Source organism: Phalacrocorax aristotelis, chromosome 7 (assembly GCF_949628215.1).
Source record: "Phalacrocorax aristotelis chromosome 7, bGulAri2.1, whole genome shotgun sequence".
Lineage (NCBI taxonomy): Eukaryota > Metazoa > Chordata > Aves > Suliformes > Phalacrocoracidae > Phalacrocorax > Phalacrocorax aristotelis.
Genome location: NC_134282.1, coordinates 9,245,538 through 9,265,747, shown reverse-complemented (window position 1 = coordinate 9,265,747; position 20,210 = coordinate 9,245,538). Strand labels below are relative to the sequence as shown.

The 20,210-nt window shown below is 39.9% G+C and overlaps 1 protein-coding gene across 8 annotated transcripts in view; it reads right to left on the bottom strand.

Moving 5' to 3' along the window:
- Positions 1 to 3,601: 3,601 nt before the first annotated feature.
- Positions 3,602 to 20,210, bottom strand: part of PLCH1 (phospholipase C eta 1) — an 84,323-nt gene continuing 67,714 nt past the window's right edge. For 6 of the 8 annotated variants that reach the window (XM_075098622.1, XM_075098621.1, XM_075098626.1 and 3 more), the window contains 10 exons: positions 17,657 to 17,751; positions 16,860 to 16,960; positions 16,067 to 16,246; positions 15,874 to 15,981; positions 14,759 to 14,883; positions 14,224 to 14,308; positions 13,315 to 13,461; positions 12,828 to 12,907; positions 9,902 to 10,262; positions 3,602 to 6,841 (listed from right to left, as the gene is read on the bottom strand). In XM_075098622.1, coding sequence (XP_074954723.1) covers positions 4,755 to 6,841; positions 9,902 to 10,262; positions 12,828 to 12,907; positions 13,315 to 13,461; positions 14,224 to 14,308; positions 14,759 to 14,883; positions 15,874 to 15,981; positions 16,067 to 16,246; positions 16,860 to 16,960; positions 17,657 to 17,751 — 3,369 coding nt within the window. In that variant the 3' untranslated portion in view covers positions 3,602 to 4,754. Of the gene's footprint in view, positions 6,842 to 9,901; positions 10,263 to 10,742; positions 10,803 to 12,827; positions 12,908 to 13,314; positions 13,462 to 14,223; positions 14,309 to 14,758; positions 14,884 to 15,873; positions 15,982 to 16,066; positions 16,247 to 16,859; positions 16,961 to 17,656; positions 17,752 to 20,210 lie in introns of all 8 variants that reach the window. The other 2 variants (XM_075098630.1, XM_075098625.1) reach the window with 2 other exon arrangements.

The window sequence follows — 20,210 nt, the reverse complement described above, 5'->3', positions numbered from 1 at the left end:
GGGGTCAGCTGTCCCAGCTGTGTCCCCTCCCAACCCCTTGTGCCCCCCAGGCCCTCACTGGTGGGGTGGGGTGAGAGGCAGAAAAGGCCTTGACTCTGTGTAAGCCCTGCTCAGCAGGAACTAAAACATCCAAAACACAGCACCATACACACTATGAAGAAAATTAACTCCATCCTAGCAAAAACCAGCACACTCAGAGTTTTAAAGACCAAGATGAGGCCAGAGTGTGCTTAGATTTCTTGATACAGTGTCCCTTCATTTTATTATCCAACACAGAAGGCTACTGAAGCAAGCATTCTTGGTTTTCCAAAATTATCCCATCTCAACTGTTATTCAGGATCACATTTTAGCATTGCTGTATAAAGTGTATTACCTCCAGGTCAGATTTCCCCTGACACTGCAATGATTTCTGCAGCACAAATTCACAACGAGACAGACTGCTTTCTGTAATTCTGGAGTATCACCACATTAGACCATGACTATGTCCAGTTCTGGACTCATATGACTAATACCTACCAGTGATACCACATCATTTTCCAGATATAGAAGGACCAGCAGTTTTCAGATATGCCAGGCCGTCTTCATGACAGGAACATCGCCACTGGAGTGGCTGGATTGGCAGCATGCTTCCAGGTTCATAGAAGTATCCCAAAGAGGATGGAAATTGGCAGCTACAGAATTAGACTTATCCCCAGACTCTTGCATGGCAGTCAGCGAGCCCGTCTGCTCTCACACAGCTGCTTTCTGGTGCACACACAGCAGCAGCAGCGATTCGCAGAGGCATGCACAGATCAGGTATGCCATATTTTCAAGTTTATGCCAAGAATCAGAATGTCACAGAAGTGGTGGGTGGTATTTAACTAAAACACACTGCTTCAACATGCCAAAAAGTTTTTATATAATAAGGCAAATCTATGCCTGGTATAGCTCCCCTGATCAGACCTTTTAGTTATACCAGAGGTGTGTTTGGCCCAGTACTTAGAAATGAGGCATTGCCTGCAATGGACTGATATTATACACTGATTACAGTTCTCATAATCATAGGAATGTACTTTTGCTCATATCCCTTCCATTCCATGGAAGAAAACGAAGTTCACTCAGTTACACTAAAAACTGAAGATATACTAGCAATCTGGAATAGATATAAAAAATCCACTGGAAGTGAGAATATAACCTGGTACAGAATGAAGTAGATCTCCTTTAAAATAATAGGTTTACACCAAGTGACTTCAGTGGAGAGTGACGTCTGCCCATCTCCAATTCATCTTAACCTTCCACTTGGCACAAAACAAGTACTAGCTTCTAATTTATCAGATAAGTGATGTCTTTAACTTTCTGTTCCACCTTTTTGTCTTTGCCCTACATTTCTGCTATAAGTTCCAGATTCAGAGGCAACATGGATAGTTTTAAGCAAAGAATAAGTTGTTTATACACACTCTCATCTGGAAAAGAAACAGAAGTTTAACTTGAGGTTTCAAGCATTTTTGACATCTGCTGATAGAATGGTTCCTAGTTCTGTGAAGACCGTAACCAGATACTTAACAGTAAGCATAGGAATAGCCCCAGTGGCTTTGGGGATTAGACATACTTTCTGACCCACTATACAAAGCGAAACAGGACTGCACCTGGACTGGACCCTACGCCAGCTGGCAGGAAAACAGCAGGCACGTCAGTCCTGGGGAGTATTCTTCACCTGCCTATTCTGCAAGGGTAGTATGGATTCTGCTGCTCTGGATCTCAAGTTCTTCCTTCCAGAATCTGAATGCTCTCCATTTCTAGTAAATTAAGAGAGAGATGGTCAAACGGTTATCTTGTAAAGACACCTGGTACACTTGCTTTAATACAAAATACTAAATTTAATCCAAACATATGCACAAAATAATACCATTGACTTTGTAGTACTTTGTTTACTGCTTATCTTTTTCCTTTTAAAATTATTAACATAAAAGCAAGAGATAATGTTAGATCCATCTTCAGTTAAAACATTTCATACAGAGCGCTTGCTTCCAATATTCAAAATACTTCATCACATCATCAAGCTTCTCTGTGCAGAAGTAGCTGGTAACACTGGTATCTTCATGCTCCTACACTCACCACTTGTGATTTCATGTATTCTTCATGTATAAGACATACATTCAAGGACCAAATCAATTTCCGAATACAACCTATCAAAATGAAACTTCTGCAGACTGCAAACTTCTCTCTCATATCACCTTTCCAAACAGATATGAAAATACTCTTTTCTCATCAGTTTTCTATGTCCAGGCCCACAAACTGCCCTACAGATTAGTCAAGAACAGAAATTAATGGCAATTGACATAGGTATTTCTTTGTCTTCTCGCTTGCACTAGATGACAAGACCTTTGACCACCCTGAATATTCTGACTCAAGTTTGTCAAGGCTCAGAGCATTCCAATGCTGAGAAGTTAGAAAGTTTTGGCACATCTAAATACTACACCACCAAAAAGAAACTTGTGCAAACAAAATACAATTCACATCTCAGTGAGATTGGGGGGGGGGGGGGGGGGGACGGGACGGGCGGGGGGACAGGACGGGACCCAAACAAAAAACACCAAAACCAGTGAGACAGGAAAGACTACTGAGCCAGATCTTTCTTTGGCTTGAGTCTACGCTATAGAAATCCTGCCCTGTTTCATTTCAAATTTCACTTTCACACAAAGAACTGTCCCCATCTGAATTAATTTCTAAAATTAAAAGGAAAATATAACAGATTAAGTCATGAAAGACCACTGTAATAATCTATTCTGACCTCCTGCACGCATCATACGGTTTTTCTAAATTAATTCCTATCAAAGCTAGAAACAACTTTCAAGTCAAGGTTAGTTTTTTAGTCTCCTGCAATGGAGATAGTATCATTTGCTTAATTACAAGGTATTTTTAATGACACTTATTTCTAAAGAATGTATAGGTTCTACTAATACAAATAAATGTATCTGGATACAGTGTGTGAGCATCTGTGGCACGCAGCATTCAGCAGAGCTGATCACAGCCTGCAAGCATCCACTTTTCCACTTGGAAACAGTCTCTAAACCACCACAACAGACAAGTTACAGGTGAGTCGAAAGTTGAAACCATCTCTCTCAGGAAGTACTGGCTGAAGTTTCAACAGTCCAAGGCACAGAGCTTCTGGATTTCCCTGAAGTTAGAGATGGCTTCAGTCGCACCTTCCAAATTGTATCACAAGTACTGAGACAGAAATTCAGGTCAAAAGCTTAAGGGGTTACTCCAGTGTCTCGTTCTATTCCTTCATGGAAAAATGCTTTTTATTTAGAAAATACACTGTTCTCTTCCAAGTGGTTGAAACAGCAGCCAGTTGCACGTTAGACCCTTAATGGAACAAAATGGGAATATGCAGGCAGGTAGACATACTCAATAAACATGGCTTCCTATCCAGAAAAGAGAAAGAGCTCAGCTGCTGATTTCTAGCTAAGAACCATTACCATTATGTGAAGTGACAGAATTTTTTCCCTTTCTAATACCTTATTATGAGCTCATGACAAGACAGATGCCTGCAATCACTATCTACTGTTAGTTTAAGCATAATTGTATTTGCTACAGTTTCAGTAAACATGTAACCAAGTGCTTAAAAATGTATTTTAATGATGTTTTCAGGAATAATAATACTCTGCATTACAAAAGAAAGAGGTAAAAGGTACGTCTTTTACATATAAGAAAAAACTTACAGCAAAGGCAAAGGATATCTTAAAATCAAAATAAAGCTATGTTGTTCCCTACAGGGAAGCGTCAGGTGTTTGAGATTACTCACTCAATTCACTTTCAGCATTCATAGAAAAAGATGAAGATGGAGAGTCAAAATAGTTACTCTACCATGTCAGCCTTAAATATTTCACTGACTGTCAACAATTTCGCAATAAAATTACAAATATACAGAAAACAGATATGCTACTGTACTGACGCTACACACACAACCAGTAACAAAAATACATAACAAATTATGCAGAAATTAAGTGTTTTCCACTCATAAATGCAGAATTACTCCCACATTCCACTCTGTCCTATGACCAAAAAGAAAGGCAAGTGTTATACTTCATAGAGCGGGCAGAAGACAAATCTACGTGACTCACAAATTTGGACTAACCCTAATTCTACAAATTGTTTGCTGTAGAATCATAGTTCATACATGGAAACATGTAAATTTAATATTAACAATTAAGTGCAAGTCAGAGTGAAAATAGTGATGCTAATGAAAGGTCTTATTCTGAGACTGCTGCTTGTTGGGCAGAATGAGTCCTAGTTCCACAGTCTGACCTGAAGGATGTTACCAATAACAGAAAGCACTATGCTTAGCAGAATTTGCATGAAAGGCCAAAAGTGATCCCTAAAAATGTTTTTTCAGACAACAAAATAGGACATCAGGAAAACAGAAGACTATTGTATTCATTACAATATTAGGCTTTCAAGCACAGATGTGCTCAACTTAAAAATGACATGCATTACAAATACAAAATGCTACAAATGCTTATTGCATGCAAATAGTCCCCAGACTACTTCACTTTAGAATTTCTAAATCAAAGTAATACATACATAAGGATGGAACATGGTTTCTATTTACATAAGCTTTGACAGGGAAGGGCACATTAAATCATGACTGAAGCACTAGCATGAAATTGCATTTCTAAATAATTTAAACCCTCAAATCAGTATTTCTTGCTAAAAAATCCTTCATTTCAATGAAACAGTTTGTAAACTTTGAAGATGTACATTTATACAATCTACAGTCTCAGCAGGAAATAAATTTCAGGCTTATCATCACTATTGGGTTCCAGCTGCAGAACAGAATCATGTGTATACAACTGGTCGCTACAGCCATAGTGCAAAGCAGCACACGCACCTTCTGGTATTCCTCGGCCCTCCACGTCCTCCCCAGGGAAGCCATTCAGGTACCTGGCTATGTATGAGCCTGTTGAATGCCTGTTGATAACGTGAGGAGATGCTGAGGGCTTGTTCCGAAGGACAATCCCTGCTATGCTACTTGTGTTAGATTTTTGCTTGCTGGCAGCCTCCTGCCTCTCCTTGGCACGGCTGGCTATATTCCGCACTCTGCTCTGGCTTCTGGATGAGAGTTTTCTGACCAGTGCTTTTGGGCAGTCTTCATCAATCTGCCTGGAGTACAGTGTTTGATGGCTGTCCTCTTGGTCCAGAGACACCAGCTTCCTCAGCTGTTCAGTCAGAGCATCCGTAGAATGTGGTCTCATGTTTTTCATAGCAGCAAGTTTCTTGTCTCTCATGCCTGATGAGATAAAGCTCCTACTTATGTACTGATACTTACTTTCAAAATTGCAGGAAATATCCTCTGATGTCAAGTCACCGAGACTCTTGGATTTGCAAGGGCTAGTCTGCTTGATGGCTGAAGGAGGTGGGAATGCCAAAGCATTTTTGAGCACTGGTGAGTGTATGTTGAGCTGGGATCTCTCAGAGGTACACATTACATTTTTCTGCTTATCTGAATGATGGTGATAGAAAAAGCCAACGTTTTCACACGTTGGAAAAGGGAGCTGACTCCCTTCAGTCCTGAAGTTATCTGAGAAGTCCAGGGAAGAAGCACAGAGCTCAACAGTTGTGCTTTTCCCAGAGGTCCTCTCACCACTGTGCCCAGTGTCCTGCTTTTGCCTCAGTTTCAAAGGGGAAGCCAGCTGACTCATGTCCTCCCTTTTGTATTCACATGCAGTTACCAAGAGATCCTGAGAGTCCCCATCTACTTCTACAAGACTGCTGCTTTCTGAATTTTCACCAGTGGGAAGGTCAACAAGTCTCTCTGCAAAGACAAGGCTATTGGAAGCAAAAGAACCGGCAGATTCAGGGGCCTCCCAGCTCGTTCCACATTTTCTTTTGGGATTTGCATTTAGCAAAGAGAGAGGTGAAGGACAAGGACAGCTAGGCAAGTTTTCTTCTGTACTGTCTAACTTCTTGCAAACTAATTCACTGGAGGTCTTACATTCAGAAGTTGGTGTAAGAGTTGCCTCATGGATAATTGTGTACACTGAATACTCTGCAGTCTCAGGGCTGGAGAACACGGTAGTATCTGGAGTTGAGAATAAAGGGGATTTGATGGATTTTGTGGTAGTAAAGTTGTGCTTACATGGACTGTTAAGATCCGCAGTAAGCATGTGTGGGTGTGCAGCCATCATGCTGAAGGTCTGGCTGCTAGCACCATGGAGGCTTGAGATCGCAGTAAGATTAGTTTGGTCATCTGTGACATCAACCTGTCCAATCAGTGCTGAGACAGTGCTATCCATCTCGCTCTCATTAGCTAAAGAAACTTCATCTATGAGGCGAGAAATGTCACTGTCTTGCATGGTTAAAGTGGAGTGCAAGTCAGGAACATCCAAGCAAATGGTAGAAGAAATATCTGTCAAAGAAAGAGGTGCTGCAGTGCTTTTCTTGATGATGTCATATTTGTGATTTTCCATTTCTACTTTTTGAGAAAGGGAAGTCCCCGCAAGAGATATTTTCTGTTCCTTAGACCTGTTTGAATCATCTTCCTTGTTATTGTCTGCACAGCTTTTGTCATTTGTTTTTTCTGTGGAAATTTCAAAATCAGAGCCCTGCATTAGAGGGACAGTTTCATCAAAAAGATTGTTTTCCTGATAATCTATGAGGTGATTTGTTTCAGCTACACCACTTGCAAAAACTAAGTTTTCAGGTTGCTCCTGTAGAGGTACTAAAGAGTCAACTGTGGTCTCCTCCTGGTCATTCTCCTTATTAAATTGAGATGCCAAATTTGAAGTTTTCTCAGAACATGTGAAAACAGATTCTTTCAAGTTTGCTTCCTTCTCATTTGTATTGTCACCACTGTTGGCTAAATTAAATAAGAAACATATTAGTTGCATACAATATTGTGTTCTGTTAATTAACAACTATTTTGTCCTTAGACAGACAAATGGAGAATGCAAAATTAGGTACAGTTGTGACAGAACTTAATTATGGGGTTGTGCAGGTTCAGTACAAATTATCTGTGTGATATGAATAAATGGAAAAATACAACTGCAGGCACTTCATTGAAACTTCCTTTGAATGTCTATTACATCAAGCACATGATGTAATATTTGTTGCAAATAATGTTAATGAGGTACCATATCATAGCTTGCACATGGTATTACCTTCAGCTGTGTTCCTATTCAGATTTGTACTATAAAGAAGCATGGCAATAAAGACAGAACAAAACAGCTCTGTTAAAAAAAACATAATACTGTGAAACAAGATGCATGCTTAAAAGAGCTGAGTAAAAAGCATCAAGTAGATGGACTCCAGTGTTTTTTACATGTAGTTATTGTAAAATGTTAAAATTTAAGGATTTAATTAATCTTCTACCAGTATACTGCATTCATAAGAAAGCAATATTTTGAATTTCACAAAAAATAAGCATTGGATATTTCCTCCACCAAATTTTTAACTTGTCTTTATATGCCAAATCCAAGCTCTATGACTCATTCCTTTGGAGCTTTTAATTAAGCGAGGACTATAGATGTAAGATGTGCATAATATATACTGTTTCTAACATTAGCTAGAAATCAGGTATCCTAAGAAGAAACAAGAGAAGCCCTGATCATTCATTAACAGTGACTGAACCCCCCCAGCACAGTAACAGCTATTTTTAATGAACATGGCATTAGAGGCTGATCTCAAAATCTGAAAAGTTCCCCAACCTTTCCACTGTTCCTACATAAGGATGGAAGAGACGTACATTTCTTTGATTCACAGATATTTTTTTTCTTTTTCTATAAAGAACAGAGGAGAAAATAGACAACACGTTGTTCGCTTGGTGTAATTCCAGTTGAGACAGAAGAGATATGTGCAGCCATAGTACTTTAGCAAGAAAGATCTCTGTTGGACAGCCAGCCCTTTCCATTCTTCACAGTGTCCTGCAACAACGAACACTTCATCTGACTAGTACCTCCCCAAGGGTGAAGCCACCTCCCAGTCTGAAATATTTGGGCTGAACTTACAGGAATAGGCTTGAGTAATCTCAGAAAGTATGTGCGCGAGGCTACGTTGTACCTTTTCTTATCATGATTCAAGGTAAGTGCTTCCACAAAAAAAGGGGCCTGAGTTGCTTCTGTCCACTTAAGTGGACTTAACACTTAAGTGGACTTAAGGACACTTAATGTCCACTAAGCCATAGATGGCCCTGCAGCACAGAGAAGGGAGAAGGTCCCTTGGGGACAGAAGAGGGCTCCATCAGGAATTTAGTCTTCTTCATGTCTTGTTTCTTTATGTCTAAGGTGGCCAGCCCCCACCTCTGTAGGGGTTATAGAACAAGGCCTACAGAAACTTCAGCAGACAGGATCTAGCCCTCTTATAGTTAGAAGGGGCAGGATTCATTCCCTGTGATAGCTTTTTAGGTCTTCTCACCAAGGCCTGTGTTTTCTGCAAAGGTTATTTTTCTCTAAGTGAATACCTGTGACCTCCAAAAAGAGTGAAAGCTTCTTCTAGAAGAATCTTGTGTCTTTGTCCGTAGCATATTTAGGAAGAAATATCTAAGAAATTATTAAATTTGCTGAAAAGAATGGCTGAGCTGTATCATCTTCACTAGACTTATCTAGAGGATCTTTCAATTTAAAATACAGCATTTCAGCGTTAACTTCCTTTACTGGGAATGTCCCTTTTCCAGTCTACTTCTCAGGGTGGTAGAAAAAGAATTGGTTTGATTTTGCTTGCTGTTCTCCTATGTAACTTCTTTTACAAGATGATGTTCCTCCAAAGCCACAAATATGGGCAAGTAGAACAAAGGTGGCTTAACAATGTGTTCTCATCTGTGCCTGGTAGTTCTCCTATTTTAGGGTGGCTCCCGTGTTTGTTGGAAGCTGCTGCTCCACAGCTGAGAATATCCAGAGCAAAGCAGCATTTCTATCACCCAAGAGAGGTTCTCGGTGTGCACTCTGCATCTTACCGAGGAAGACAGATGGTGTTTCTAGCTGTCCTATGCCAGGTGAGGAAGAGCCCTGTGGGAGAAATGCTGCGCTGTCAGAACCGACCAGAAGCTGAGGATCTGGCTAGTCCTGCAGCCTCATGGGGACAGCCTGTCTGAGTGCCCACACTCTTCCCAAACAAACAAAAAACAGCCCCAAAAAGCAGTACAGATGCCCTAGACTAGGGACAAGCTCAAAGTGGAGACGACAGCCTTTGTATTCAAAGCTTCCTAGACTTCTTCAGATATGCCAGTAAATCAAATATTAGGCAGGTCAAGCACTAACTTTGCTGTAGTAATGGGAATAATTGGACTTCAAAACCAGGACTATTATTGCTGAATACACTTAGGGAAAAAAAGCTATTTTAGGAATTATATTATATTGTGTTTCGATAATATAAGATGAAGGTTTTATCCTAGCACATGCTTTCCGTATAAATTAACCAAATTAAGTAACCTAGATTAAGAGAAGACTATCAAGACTGTTGGCTACAAAGTTTGACCTACTTTTACCCCTTTCATGTCTATTTGGAAGTCTGCATTAGTCCTTACACACACTATTTGCAAGAACATATGCTGCATGCTGTTCTTCCTCCTGAAAACAGGGAGAGAAAACCCACCATGCCAGCAGCTCTGTTTTCATCAGTAAACGGACAGTAGCAAACCAGAAATTAATGAAGCATAATTGAAGGCTGGTTCTTAAATTACAGAAAGAAATTTAGCAAGTGTCTTTTTAAAAGCACTTCCAGAAATTATAATTAATTTGCCTAGTTTGGAGTGTAGACAACTTTCCAAGGTGTCACTTAAAGAGTTCGATGTAATCGTATGTAATTTTGCCCAGTAACTCTTATTTGACTTGCATAAAACTATTTGCATAGGGACTGCAGAACGAAGCCTTTTAATAGACTATTTCGACTTACTACATTAAAAGTAATTTTGGAAGCATCTTACCAGATGCGTTTTCTTTTCCTTTGACATCTTGGGCAGTTTCATCTTCTGGGCATGGCAGTCCTACAAGAAGGTATTTGTCCACGGGCATAGAAGCAGGACGTGCTTGCAAACTCCGGCTTGTTCGCCTTACAACTCCTTCTTTCTCTTTCAAGTCTATTGGTTCAGATGCACTGTCTTTAATTTCAGTAGCTTCCAGAAAACCCATCTTACTTTTCTTTCTACCTTTTGCTGGTGCACTGGCTGTGCGCCGGAGAATTCGATCACCAATAGATCGCTTCCGTACATAGCGCCCGCTGGTTTCAGCAGAATTGTGCTTAGGGTTCTTGTTAAACAACCCTCTGAGTCCTATCAGCTGCTTATTCTGAAAGGACAAAAATAACCAGAGTTTCGAGTGAGTTCATACTGTTATACAATGAGTAAAACGAAAAGGGCTGCTTTCAGAGTATTTATGAATGATGAAGACAAAGTTAAAAATGCAGCAAAGCAAAAATTCACACCAAGCAATTCACATCTACTCTGACCAAGGAACTATCAGCGTAGGTCTCCATGAATTCATGCATGTCTCTGTTTCTCCTCATTAGGATGGCAGCCTGCCACAATTACAAGAGAAGTTTGCTCAAAGTCTCCTAATCAGAGATGACAAGACTGTAAGGAGTGTACTGCAGTGACAGGCTACACATTAACTTGGAATTTTATGCATGGGCTTCATCAAAGCAATATTCAAATGTTTCAGAATCTGAATGAAGAATGATGTAAGTTTGGTACTTGCAGATCATGCGATTAGGAACCATTTGAAAAATCTGTGCCCAGCAAGTGCAAAGTGCATGCTAATGAAGACTACCTTTGTGGCTCCTAGAAAGTGCAATATTGTGTAACTGGGATTGAGGATTAAAGGGCTCCACTGAAAGGAAAAAAAATGCAAATACATTTGGCTAATGTTTTCAAGACTGTGATACAACAAATAAGGTAATAGCACGTCAACTGTAAATATAACCCCCCCTACAGCAAATAATTTAAAACTATTTATTAGTCTAATGTCAGTCTCCTTCAGAAACTTGACCAGATATCCCCTACTTACAGCGATGCAAGTGTGCACTCAGCCTTTATATCTGCATTAGAAACAATAACACAGCGTACCATTAAGCAAGCATTAGATGAATAGACTAAGTGATACAAAGATCAGAACTCAACGGGTCTTTCCCTCCCCCACTTCTTTTGCCTTCCCTGTGAAACTACTCTTTACTATTTTTGAGTATTTTTCTTCTTTGAAGAGCACATGAACCATGAGCAATAGCCAAACAGGCTCCCCTACAGACTGTCACCAGCTCTGTATGTGATTTCACACACGTACCCAGATGTATACAGATCTAGGTATATACTGCAGATGCATTCCAAGCTGTTTACTACTGCTTTTCTTTTTACACCAATTTAGGAGTACTGAAGTCTACCTTGAATACTAAAAGCTCCTCTTTGCACTCAGAACATGCACAGGTCTGGTACGATCAGTGCCGTTCCCTCCACTGCCTCGCCACCGTCCTCCCTGGCGGGAGGAACACTTGTGGAGGCAAGAGCAGATGAGTACATTGGAACACTGGTCCCTGTGCTGAGACAAGGATGCCAAGAGTGAGACAGACATCTAAGCGGTTTACACAGCCATCATTAGATCATTCAGTGATCTAATTGGATCAGTGAGGATAAAGGTAGTGGAATTAAGTGAGGATCTGGACTATATCCAATCCAGCCCTGGGCCTTGTCTGTGTTATTTGCTCCCTCTGTTCCACTGAGCTTTCCTTGGGTGCCTGCAGAACTGTGGTTTTACATATTTAGCATTACATTCTCTGCATCCACTCTCAGAAGAGAGAAAGATTGAGGACTAACTGCTCTTTTCAACTCACACCCTTGATAAAGGTGGGGTTTTTTGTTTGTGGGTTTTTTGGCATGTTTTTTTTTTTAAATCATCAAAGTGCCATTTTATTTCAGCCTTCTGTTGTACATGGCCTTAATTTCTTTGAGCTACTTATCTCCAGTAACCTCTTCTAACCTGCTCATTAAGGCAGTTGAAACAGAAATGCAGAGAAAAAGCACTGTGCTTTTACTTTCATTTTTAAAACATTTTAAAATTAGCAGTCATGCAGAAAAGCAACATGTATGCACTAAAACCTAAAAGATTTAAAGCTTAAATTAGCTTCTAAAAATAGCTTGTCAAATACCATGTTCTGGTGCAGTTACAGTTCTCAACATATACTTCTAAAATAAAATTAGTTTAACACATTGAAGAAATGTACTTACTGTATTCTAGACATGATCATTATTAGGTGCTAACAGTAAGAACATTCATAAGAACATACATGTTAAGACTAGAGTAACAATGTTATGCTTTCTGTAGTGACCACCTGCAAAGAACCCACCACCATGCTATGAGCTACAAGCTTCTGCTTCCTGAGCACTCCAACAGAAGCGTGTCTGCGTTGTTATTTGGGTACCTCAGCTGGAGAGCACCAAGTGTTTTACTGCACATGGGAGTGCTGTGAATGGGTGCCCTGGCTCAGTGCTCCTCAGAGAAAACACTATGCATAAGAAATTGCAGTTTGCTTCCTTAAGCATGCTGGTGCTTAGCAGTATATCTAGGTACCTATAGAGATAGGAGTGCAAACGAAGACATCAAGTTGAGGGCAATAGGGAATCAGAGGTTCTGCTTTTTCATTGTTGTATGATCTGAATAATTTGTTTAAACTTTATTACTGATCAGTGCCAGAGAGCTAGGTACTGCTAATTCAAGGTACAAAATGCCATGAACCTAAGCTGTAAGAATCATTTAGGAACCACACAAATCCTGAGAGGTTTTGGGGTACATTTAAATCCATTTTTATCAGAAGAATTAAAACAAAGTAAGTCATAAGAGATGTAAATTTCCAGATATACCTACCTTTCCATAGATCTCATTAATGGTTATATGAACAAATATGGACGCTTCTGTCAGCCCTTCTAAATACACATGACGATAACCTAGTAAAACAAATACATTGCACCACAAATAATCGATAGTTTGTATTTTATGCACAACTGGCAATGACTGTCCATAGAATTTAAATATATACAGTAAGTTTTTACTGAAGGCATAAGGTGGTTTATGTTCTCACAGGTTTTCCAAGCCCCCCAACACAAATCGCCTCTAAGTTAAAACACTGGGCTTAGACACCAGTAGCAATTTCCAAAAGTACAGACACCCAAACTCCTTCAAGTAATGGTGAACATACCACCGTAAGACACCAGGAGAATTGCCCAAGTTCATACGTGAAGTCTCAGACATATAGGCATATACCCTATGTTGATAGCCTCATCTTCAACTTTAAGTTCAAAGGTGTTTGTTCTTCAGTTAGATCTCTAAGTCAAGGAAAGCAAAGGGGACTAACCAGGTACAAGACTGCTAAAGGCCAGAGTTCTTTGTCCAACAAAGTCTCGCCCAATAGGGTCATGGTCCCAAACAAGAAACCGCACCAAAGCTATTTCAGGCATGTGGACGGTAAAAGTGAGTGTTTCCTCCCAAACAGGATTAAACCCTGTAAACAAACAGAAATTTTGGAAAACAAGTCCATAGCAAGCACTAGCCTCAATTTTCATGATGCATAGCAAGAGACATAAGAAACAAGCAGACCAAATACACATAAGAATACTCATTACTTATTGCTCATCTAGATCTAGATGCTTTCAATCTCCATTATGTAATTAAAAGTGAGAGATCTGTCTCTTGGACTGCTTTTACAAACAAAATGGTTCTGGTTGGGCCGCTGGCAGGGATACCAAGGCAAGGTGATGTTTTGCAAAACTATGGTAGGCTAAAGATAGACCAAAACAAACAGGAACTACTCCCTTTTTTTCCCCACGGTTTTGCAACTGCCTGTGAGAACTAATGGCCACCTTTCCTGCTGCAACAGACTATCCCACTCTGCTATTCATCTCCTTCACTTGAAAGCTGAGGTGGCAGTGAAACTGCCTAGGACATTATTTGTTTTCATTACATGTGAAATTATACATGTATTTTACATAAATAATTAAAAAAATATTTTGAACTTCTGCATGAAGGACATTTAAGAACAATCCAGGAGAAAGATATTGTATTGAAAAATTCTTATCCTTTGACTCTTGCTTGTCTGTCTCCCTACACCAGAAATTCTGGCTAGAAAGCAGAATTAATCTGTTAAAATACAATAATTTGATTTCATCAGGAATTAAGCTTTGCAATTTAGAAAGTAATAACAGATACCGAATCATTTATCATTACTTAATACTTTAAGAAGAGGAAATCAGTTAGATTATCTTACCATTGTCGTCAACCACCCTGGTTTGATCTTTACAGCAGTCAACAGGTAACCCAATAATTTCCACCTCAACAAAGGGATCTATTATCTATTTTTAAAAAAACAAAGTATTTTAAAAGCAAGCCAGTGATACAAGTAAAGGTCAATTTTTAAGGAAATTCATAGAGAGAGTTAATTTAAATTCATATGGGAATTCAAAAACCTTTGATTCACATGAATTTTGAAGCAGCACAACCATGGGAAATGGCTTAATGAAGTGTAAGTTGATGTATGGGTTGTAGTTTCAAAAGCCACGGCCAGCTGTGACTAGTTTTCAAGAAAGTGAAGTTGCCCTCAAAATACAAAACAAATTAGTTCTTAAACATCATGTATAGGACACAGACTTTGTGGGAAAATGTGGTATTTAGTGACCAAAAGCTTGACAACATCTGAAATTTATTGGTGTATTTAAATAAGGAGGAAGTTTCTTTGAGTCACATGCTGCCATGTCACTCCAGGACCTCTCACAGAAGCATTTGTTGGCATCAGGGTGTCTTACCTCTCCTCTGTCTCCTAACATTGAGTCAGGAGGCTTAGGTAGCTGCTGTCCACTGATGATTTTCAGAATAAGCTGCTTTTTAGGGCTGGCAGGAAGCGGATCAGCAGAGTAGGGGTTGAATGTGCCTAAAAGATGGCAAGGAATTAGAAGCATAGGGAAAAAGATACACAGAAGAAATATCACCCCCCAAAATGCATACATATAGCCAAAATTCAGTCATAAGCAAGTAACTTACAGAGTATGGAGCACCTGTTAATTAATTTTAAAATTCCATTACACTTTCTTACAACCTTTACTGAGCTGAGCAGCCCATGTTTACATTATTACAAGACAGAAAGCACCCCTCTTCCTTTGAAAAAACCACTTTCTTCTGTAAAGTAGTAGCTTAAAAAAAACCACAATAGTTATAACCCAGAGCAGCACCCTGACCGTGTTTCTTGCACAGCTGCCCAGAGATTAATGAGAAGCAGCAACTAGGGTTGAGTAAGCTGCTTCCTGCAGCAGCAGTGCCTGCTTCAAGTCCCCAAACTCCCTCTACCATTTCTCAAGTACCTTTCAATCAATGCCATTACTTCTTACGGCCACATTAAGAAAATTACTTAGAGATATAGGAGCACAATCAGATCCTAAATCCTCAAAATATGGAAGGATTGTCATTGCATAATACTGAACACCACTGGCTCCTGTTCTAACAGTGTTTTGAGGACTGAACCAATTCCTTTAAAGAGAACAAATTCCACTGACTTGCTTAAGACTTGGACCAAGACCTGGATATCTGGTCCTGGGCCACTGCATACCTTGTTCTTGCTTGCAGTTGGCTATCCTAGGACCCCCTTTTCTGTTTTTAAGCACACGTTAAGATGGAGACCTCAAAATATACCTGTATTAACATCAAGAGATTGTATACAGGTACTGACACAGTCTAGTGGTAGACAACATTTTTTGAGGACAAAAATATATTAATTCTGAAGTAAAATAAGCTTATGAATTTATGGAAATATGAAATATTCTACATAAGTTTTTATTTTTCTTTCTTGTGTCTTGGCAACTTCACCATTAAGACATTTTCTGAAAGGCTTGATGCTTACACTAATAAATGTATAGTGGGACATTACCTTTGCACATCTGCTGAGGTTTGAGGACATAACCACAGTTGCCATTTACCCTAAATTTTGCATCATTTAATTGCATCACACGTCCCTCAGATTGGTAGTTTAGTGCCACTGTTGAAAGAGAAGACTCAGGTGTAAGATATTTACTTAGCACATACACAAGAAGCAGGAAGTAAGTTATTCATGCAACACCTACCTAACTGGCAACCAACATTCCAGTAAGGTAAAGGATTGAAATTGCTGGAGTCAATCCGATAGGCTGATGGATAGATCCTTGTAAGCTGTTTCTGGTTGTAAAGCATAAACTGTTCAGCCTTCTGCTGCACTGCTTGGTGGGCTCTTGTTTCACTGAATGATAGCACATTCCCTGTTGATCCTGCATGTATTGTTAAATCAACAAACAAGTTGCAAAGCAATCCTAGGAGACAGGGGCCTGAACTCAGACCTCAGCTGCACTCATACTAAGGGGAACATTAGATTTAGTCCAAAGTTACAACGTTAGATAATCTCATCACATGCCAATCATGTATATTGTGTAACTGAAGGACACCAGTTTTGCCTTCCAGGAGGGTCTTCTGTTCTGCGCTCAAGTTTCCAGACTTACAAGGAAAACTATGCAAGAGCTTATGCTAATTGAAAGGGCCTTTTCTCCTGCAGAACCCCACATGATCACTATGAAGAATCTACAGAGAAGTCTACTAATGGCAGCATGATCAAAACTATCTTACAGAAAAGCTTACAGCTGGGGGAAAAGACAGGCCCAGCAGGGCTCTGGTTTTGCTCTTGTCCTTGTAACATAAGGATATTCTTAGGGAAGGGTAAGGTGGTGCTTTGCTCTTTCTCCATTTAAGTATATGGGGCAGGTAACTAACTGCTCTGCTTTTAAAACATCTTTGAAAAACAAGGGAAACTTTCAGAACATGGACTTGCTCCTTTTCCAAAACAAGAAGTGAAGAAGGCATGTGCAAGTCTCATGCCAGCAGCCTTACCGTCATCTACTATATCCTGGGCTGCCACAGAGTTCGTGTACACCACTAGGTCAGACAGAGCTCGGCACAGCTTCACCGTTTTTCTTCGACGAGCCAGTCTGCTGAATTATATTATATAAAACAAATCAGGAATTTTTCAATGTTTAAAGCATATTTCAATCGTCTTTCTGTTCTTTATATCAATAAGGAAATAAACAACTATGAACAGGGAACCACATGTGGCAAACCTCCTTAGGGCTCAGAGATGACTGTTCCCCTCATACCTCTATAGTCACACCACACAAATAAATTTTTTCATTTAAAACATAATGAAATAGCTGCATCATGGCTCCTTCTCAACAAAAGCAAGGCAGACAGCTTTGAGCTGTATCTGAAAAATGGAGTATTTCAGTGACAACAAATGCATTCTCAAAGGCACTTTTTTGATTGCTTTTTCTGTACATTTTCAGATGTAATAAAGTTGTCTGGGCAGTGATGTACCCCTATTTAGCCTAAACAGTTTTCTTTGAGCACTATTTACAACATACAAAAATGTAGATTGCCATTTTTCCATTAGAAGATTATTACTATCACACTTCTTTTCAGTTTAAGGGTAATTGCTTTTTGCAACCTACAAAAACTACACAATCAAAATATTGGGTTACAGCAGTCACAGAAAAATATAGCCCAACAGCAGTGTCATAAACGACCTGCTCTTAAGAACAGACTTCCCTGAGACAGTGACATATAAATACTGGTAGCAGTAACAGGACTGTAGATTTAACTGAGCTGTAAAACCATAGCAATTCATAGCTTACCTGTGGAGCTGCCCTGTTTCCTTCCCAGAAGAGTTTTGCTGGCTTTCTTCATCATCTGATGCACTATGGTATTTGGATGCTGCCTTCACAGCTTTCTGTTGGGAATGAATCAAGCACAGCTGTGTCAGTTTATAGGGTGGCTCTATAAATTCACATTACTGTAATTAACATCAGGTGGGTGGGTGAGCTGCAGTAGGTTTACAGCACCAGACCAGCATCCTACAGAGACACAGAATGACCCCTGGCGGTTTGGCACCAGAAACCCCTGGGTGGTATGTCAAGTGTTTCCATGCGTGTGGAGAAGGAAAGCCAACAAAGCATCTGTGGCCTGATCTCACTCCACCTGACTCCAAGGATCCAAGCATGCAGCAGGTTTATCTGCTAGCCAGCACATAAATACAAGCCTGAAGACAATTTATTTCTGTAAACTGGCCAGTCCATTGCAGGCTACTGTGTATTCTGTAGCTTCCTTCTCCTGCTCCCCTCCTGATGTGACAGGACAACATTGCTCCACTGTCTCCAGTACACTGGCACTGGTCCTGCTGATATTCTAATGGATCATATCATATTTAACAAACAGCAACACACAGTAGGATCTAAATGCACAGTGCATTGCTTCCACCTGCCTGTGCTTCCCACCTCACCCTCAATTTAGAAAATTTAACAAATTCATTTATGGAGTTGAGAACAGAGTCTGCGCAAAGTTTTCAATCATCTTTTTCATGCTGCCTTTTGAGCCACACATACAAGCATTCAAATTACTCTAATTTATTACAGTATATAGTAAAGAAAAGCTATGAAAAAAGATTAAAATCTCAAAAGCACCTTTTTTCATAAGCACCTACTATTTAATAGTTTCCCATTTCAACAACATTACATCTTTTGTAACACTAACTATAGCTTCAAGTGAGTCTCTTTAATTCCCTTCACATCAAGAGGTCATGAACAATATGACCGAGAGCTCCTTATCCTTTTGCTCATATGGCTAGATGTTAATTGAGCACAGATGTCTTTTCTCCTGCTGTGATACACCAATAATGTACATAATTTAGTTTGCTGTGTTTAGTGCTGAAATAAAAATCACTATATTGGAAATCATTTGCGTGGTTCAATTTTGGAATCCAAAGGTCTGCACTCTGAATGTTTCCTGCAGTTAACTTGCAGGAATTACCAGCCTTAGTGTCTTTGGCCCTCCGCTGGCAGGATATTATACATGGATACATTTGGCACAAGAGCTGGCTGGAAACATCGCAAGTCAATATCCCTGGGTGGATAATTGTGTATCTGCAAAAATATCAATAGTAATCATCCTTCTCAGGCATCCCTCTAGCTGGAAAGTCATAGGGGGGAAGTTACTGGTCATCCCTGTTGCCTCAGACTACAATACAATAATGATTAAAAAAATTTATATATACTCTCTCATTTTTTTCCAGCAGAGATTAAACAAATGTCCTTTCCAACTTGTTATATCCATTAGGAAAACTAGTTGAAGTAATTGAATTATTGACATACTTTTCAGACCTCAGTGTAACCAGCAGTTTTTAGTAGCTGACTTCAGTCTGTGACATCTCATTCCATGGCATTTGTTTTCCCATCAGTGAGCACAAGTTACAATGTGAAGTGTCCACTACCATGCACAACAGGTACTTGCAGATCTCAACACATACTGAGTGAATAATGAGCACTTAGCTAAAGCTGCTGAAAGAAATATGACCACTTCAAACTGATGTAAGCTTCTAATCAAAGTGTAGATATGAGTCCTGGTATTGTCTGCCTAGAGAATTTTTGATGGCTCCTAGCTGGCTTCAGGGCAGATGAACCAGTGGCTGATTAAGTTCTATGAAGTATTTAATAATTGCTGTTTTTCCCTAAACTGTTGCCCAGGCTACCAGTTACAGAGTTGGGCTCCCTGCTCAGCTACAGCTTTCGCCATGGATAGCTTTAAAAAGGAATACAGATATATAGCAGGCTGGGGGTAGAGGAAGCTGCTGGCAGCACAGTGACTAGGCTGCAGACCTGCTGTGTACCTCTCTTAAGACAAGTCTATCTGCTGATTTACTTACTTGGTATTTGTTAATTGACTCTGGGAGGAAAAAAGCTTTCGATTGAATCAGCTCATGCCGACACTACACGTTCAGTAAATCTAAGGCTCGAGGCACCATGGGAGTGTGGGAATCGGGGAGGCAGGTAACAGGAACACATTTGAGAGGATATGGGAATGGGAAGAAACATGGGCGCACTGTCCCTTTTGGTGACTGCTATCTGTCCAGGTGTAAAATGAAACCTCACACTCATTTCAATTATATTATCTCTTGCTTGGTTCAATAGAGCTGCCCACAGTGAAGACCCAGCGAAGCAGACAATTGGACCTAGCAGCTACGCAGACATATAAATGCTATATGCAAAACCACGAAGAGATCAGAAAATAACACATTTGTACAAAGCAGGAGCCCAGAGCCAGTACTCAGTCACAGCAGTCCCTTAAAGCAAGTGGAAAGACAGTAAGAGCACACTCTGCCTGGCATTGCTCAGGGTATGAAACAGGGTAAAACTG